This window comes from Alligator sinensis, unplaced genomic scaffold (genome assembly GCF_000455745.1).
Source record: "Alligator sinensis unplaced genomic scaffold, ASM45574v1 scaffold1028_1, whole genome shotgun sequence".
NCBI lineage: Eukaryota > Metazoa > Chordata > Crocodylia > Alligatoridae > Alligator > Alligator sinensis.
Window position 1 is genome coordinate 40,499 of NW_005842846.1, and position 5,507 is coordinate 46,005.

The window sequence follows — 5,507 nt, forward strand, 5'->3', positions numbered from 1 at the left end:
TGTGAGAGCTCTTTTCCTGTCTTCTCACAATCATAGACTCATAGAGAAGTAGGGCTGGAAGGGACCTCCATAGGTCATCTAGTCCAAATCCTTGCCACGATAAGACCAGCTATGACCTACTGCCTGTCTTCTGCCTAGACTAAATTTGCTTCTTCCCTTACTGATTTAGGCACTTGACTATAGATGATAAAGCCCCTTGTGGTTTCTCTTGCTCCTGCTTTTAGTCCTGGCATTAGAATGGATGGAGATGAGGTTTGCAGGGTTCCCTACTACTCATTCAGCAAGGGGATCTCTCTCCTTGGGCTTTCCGCATATCACATGATACCAGAAGCAGGGTACAGGTTTCCCTTGATTTATGCAGGTTCTGTATGTGCAAATTCACTCTTACGTAATGACCCTTTTTATACCAAAAAATCGTTATATGCAAGGTAAATTCACTCTTATGCGATCAGTGTGGTGGAAGCCGGCAGTCAGCTGCTTTGTGCGGTGCACTGTGGGAGTGACGCACACCAAAATACAAAATATAGTCTCCTGTGTGGATCTGTGCTCCTCGCTCATTGTCTGCAATGTGTGTTTCTGTAGTTGCCGTCCCCGTTATGGTAACATTCACCACCACCCTGTACTTGTGTGTACTGTCTGCTCTTGGTGAGTACCAAAATTGTCTTGTAAAAGTGGTAGAAATGGGTCCAGAGGTCAGTACAGTTGAGATCTTGGAACATATCCCTATTTGTTACATTGTAAAGTGGGTTTCCTTTATGCAAATTTGAGTTATGTCTCATTTTCCAGGAACACATGTCCATCATGAGGGAAACCTGTATCTGATTCATAACTAACAATGTTGGAAAGGGGTCTGATTCAAGCAGCTGGGATTTCTTTAATGCATACATGGGAAAAAAGTATTTGCCTTAGTGACTGATCAGGCTGTAGAATTATAAATGTGAAAACGGTAAAACTGGAATGCGATTCCTACAAAATATAAAAAAGATTCATTTTTTTCAGAAGTGACATTTTATGACTCCTACGGAAAAATTAGGGGAAGACAAAGAAAGGAAAAGGTAGTTGCAGAATAAGGCACTGTATCAATAAACAATTTAAGCATATGTTTATATATAAAAACGAAACTAGTCCTGCTAGCAGCCAGCAGACGACTCACAGTTGGCTGAATCAGAGCTGATTTGTGCAGTCTGGCAGGCTTGTCTGCTACAGAGTGGTAGTTAGCTTAGTCTGAAGTCAGGCAGAAGGCAAGATAAATTTGCACCTTACAGACTAACTACCTCTCTGCTCAGGGATGGCACCATGCTCAGCCAAACCAAGTGGACTGCAATCAATCTACACAAGAAACCTGCTCAGGTTCACTCAGATATCTTCTTCCTGACCAGATACAAGCAAATGAATATCATACTCAAGGGACTCAAAATGAATAATCCATGCTGTTCTGCATACCACACGGCCTATGCTGACAAGCTGTGCTTCACTCCATCTGAGAAACTGTGGAACCACCTTATCAATGTTCTGTATAACAATAATTTACTTAGTCTATAAGGTGCAATTCTCCTCTGCCTTCTGTCTCGTATAGAGCCATCAGCCTGTTTTGTGCCTCCCTCTAGTTCCAGGAGGGTATAGTGCACGCAAGCTAACATGGAAGTACTATACCTGAATGAACCTGGACCAGACAAGAATTACCCTGGCCCTGTGGTATATCGCAACAAAATGCAACAGCAGTGGTCCAAAATATTTCCCCATAATTCTGCATTAGACCCTCCTGAGTGGCTGCATCACTACCTTTCATGGTGTACTATATTTTGGTTGTCTATAATGTACATCACCATGGTCCCTAAATGCTTAGAAAATAAAGCAACAATTCACTGTACGGCATATTTCTGCACTGATGATGTAAAAAAGTATAATAAGGAAGTAAATACACTTTCTTTTGTACTTTAACTTGGTTACTTTAGTTTAAGAGCAATTACACATATGCACGTGCACATATGCACCAGCAAATAGGTATTTCCAGCTGTACGTTCAGTGCTGGCTGCCCTTTGAAGCCCTCAGGAAAATAAGAAGCTATGTTTCGTGAAGCTTATTGGATGAGCAGCTACTTAAATAAGGAAGTAAACAAGTAAACAACAAGCAATAACAAGCTGAAACCCTGATCATAATTACTGACCTTTGTGCATAACAGTGGATCCCTTATCATCTCGCTCATTAATATTGATTATTCCACTTTCCACTAATCTTTTAAGTGTCACCAGGTCTCCTTTGAAGGCAGCAGTGTGAGCTGGGAAAGCTAAATCTAAACAAATGTAACAGAGACATTTCCAAGTGAAGGACAGTGATTCCACTAAATACACAAAGAAGCTACTTTCCACTTGCCTGTCAGTTTTTCTCTCTCAGTAATAACTCATGCATGGAAAATCCACACTTCTTGTTGGTAGTGCAGTTAATGCATCTTTAATCAGTTAAAATACAGCTGCAGAACAGAGCATTATTCATCACAGGCTTCACTAAATATGCCCTGGGTGCTGGCTGTAGGCATGTTATAGTTGCAGAGAGATTCACTTCATAATTCTGAAGTAATAAATATGCCTTTGTTTTAAACTGAATGGCCTAATAATGTTGGAAAATAAAGCCTTCTGCTTATTTTCCACTCAATGGTCCTAGTTGCAATATAATATATTTTATTTTTTCTTGCTGCAAATAATTATCCATAGAGCCAGTTTCATTTTTCTTGGTAGCAGACATGAGTTATACCACCCCCAGAGTACTAGATAAAGAACGACTGTTTGAAAAATCAAGCAGGTCTGGTCCTCAGCATAACAACAAGGCAGTCTGACAGCCTCTATTCTACAGCCCTATGCTACCACTTTAAAGTGAGTCACTTTCCCATATCTGCATCAGTCACTTCTACACAGTTACTGTGCCACTGTTGCTGTTTCTCCTGCAAAAGTTTGTATTTCAGATGCTGTTCGGGTTTCTGCTCACCTTCCTGACAGAACGGATGGTCTCGCTCTTGCTCCACGCTGTCAACGTACTCTACAATATTATCCTTGTAGAACCTCTGGGCCAAATCCTTTGGGGTCTCCCCATGGTCATTCCTGGCCTTCAATGTGTGTGTCACGCTGGCCATTTTGCTAACCAAGAACTTAAAGCAATGCAGGTGGCCCTCCATTGCTGCCAAATGAGCTGTTACAAAAGCAAAGACGACGCATATTAAAGCTGAGCATAACTAAATAAGGAACACCCAGCTAAATTCAAAGCCCGCCACATCCCCAAATCCAGCTCCTCTCTGCTAGGCCCTCTAGCTGTATACCACAGCAGAAACAGCAGGGGGACTGGACATGGGAGTGTTTATTTCCTGCTCAGTGCAGAGTTTGGAGATGAAGCATATGGGAAACAAGAAAGGGCTGGGTATAGGATGGACAGAAACAGTAGATCTCTGCTAAACAAATTCTGCCATCATTCCCTCTTCACAAGGTTGGGCCCCATGATGGACCGTGCACTGTTGGGGGTGCAGTCTTTTGGATGAACATTAATTTAAGCCTTTATCATCTGTCATTTTTCAAGATCCCTTAACAGATTTGTGTAAAAGTACGAGCCCAACTTCACTGTCCCAGCCAAACTCCAGATCAGATGGAGGCAGCATGGATAGGCCAGAAGTCTGGGGACCTCAGCTCCAGCTTCACCTCTGCTGTACAACCTTGAGCAAATCACTTCACCCATCCATGCCTCAGTTTCCCCATCTACATAAGGGGGATAATGACATTCACACTCTTTTGTACTGTACTCTGGGCGCATCCACACAAGACGCAGGCTGCACCGTAGCTGGAAAATACTGCAGAGTAGCACGTCACAGCACGGACAGTGTTAATACACTACTGCACAGTGTCACCTAAAGATGTTCTCCGATGCTACTGGCTATGTCTACACATTCATTAATGCTCCTTAATTACTGTGCCTTTAGTTTAGTACTTGTATAATGAAGTACTAACTAAATGTGTGGTAACTAGAGTTACTGTGCAGGAGCACCAGTGCATGGTTATTTTGTAATGCTTACTGCTCATTAGCCTAATAACACTGTGTAGTAGGCTATTAGCACAGTTTTTAACTGCCACACTACTGCAGTGTTATTAGGTTAATGCACCGTAAGCGTCTCATGTAGACACACCCACTGCCCAGTAACTCCAGTTACTGCACAGCAGTGTTGCACGTAGAAGAGCCCTCCGAGACCTGTGGATGAGCAGACATCTGAAAGAGGTAAGTCATCATCCTTTGCTTCTCAGCTTTCCCCGAGTTTCACTGTATACAGAATTTCTACTTGTTTTCTCTCCTAAAAGGTCATGAATTATTGCTATGTGAAACTACTATGGTCTATCCATAAAGGTAAGGTAACTGAAACATTACTTTACCTATATTTCAGGATACTGTGAAGCTTAGGTGTTTAATGTTTGAAATGTTCAGCGATACATAATGAAATGAACTACAGAGGTACAGTTCATTGCTTTATAAACAGTAGTATTTGCTATTCCCATGAGTGGGAAATATGGATGAGGGACTCAGTGTCAAATACTTATGTATTAATTAGGTAATGTAATACCATGAAAATACTCTGCATAATTTGGTTCATATACTACTGACAAAAAGATGGAATATTTTGTTGTACATTACTGGAAAGATAATTAGTTTCTCTCCCATTAAGAATTTCATTATCCTTATAATAGCTAGATATAAACAGAGCAAGTAGCACTAATGTACTTCATATAAGTAAGAAACTGCCCACAGTCTCACAGTCCAGGAAAACTCTAGACCAGTGATTCTCAACCAGGGTGCCATGACACCCTAGGATGCCTCCAGATCCTTTGAAGGGTACTGTGAGGTGTGAAGAGATAAGCATATAAGCAGAGGCTCAAGCTTGTCCCTGCCTGGTTGATCCCCTACCCCCACTGCCTAGCCCTCTGCAAGGAGACAAGCATTGTAACATATAAATTAGTTTTTGAAATTGAGTGCTACGCAATTCACAGAAATTAAGAAGGGATGCCTCAAGTCCAGTGAGGAGTGCTTCCAGTCCATAGCTTTTAAGAGCCACTGCTCTAGATAGTCACAGATATTGGCCCCACAGCAGGGCCTTCCAGTGCCAGAAATGCACTGCTGCATAAGGCTAGAATTCAAGGGGATGAAATTCTGAATGCACTGAAGTCAACAGGAGTTTTGCCTTCGACTTTGGTAGAAAGTGGATTTCACCCAAGGAATTATAGACCTACCCAAGGTGAAGCTGAAGCTGAAATACCACAGGCACTGAACATACATTTTATTTATGTTAGATATTAATTGTTATATTATAGGTAGGGCTGGTATCACCCCCTACTGTTAAAATTGCCCAACATATATCTCACATGTGAATGAAAACATGTCTCAGGGTACATCTAGTATAGATGCAAGATTTACCATTGTAAGAGTCAGCATTTTCCAATGTTACCCACACAAGTGTTGTAGATAACATGTCTCTTTCC

General features: G+C 41.7%; 1 protein-coding gene across 3 annotated transcripts in view; it reads right to left on the reverse strand.

Moving 5' to 3' along the window:
• The window catches only part of ANKRD42 (ankyrin repeat domain 42), a 24,602-nt gene that overhangs the window by 10,021 nt on the left and 9,074 nt on the right, over window positions 1–5,507 (reverse strand). For all 3 annotated transcript variants that reach the window (XM_025191657.1, XM_006035514.2, XM_025191656.1), the window contains 2 exons: window positions 2,983–3,183; window positions 2,168–2,293 (listed from right to left, as the gene is read on the reverse strand). In XM_025191657.1, the coding sequence (XP_025047442.1) occupies window positions 2,168–2,293; window positions 2,983–3,183 (327 nt within the window). The remainder of the gene's footprint in view (window positions 1–2,167; window positions 2,294–2,982; window positions 3,184–5,507) is intronic.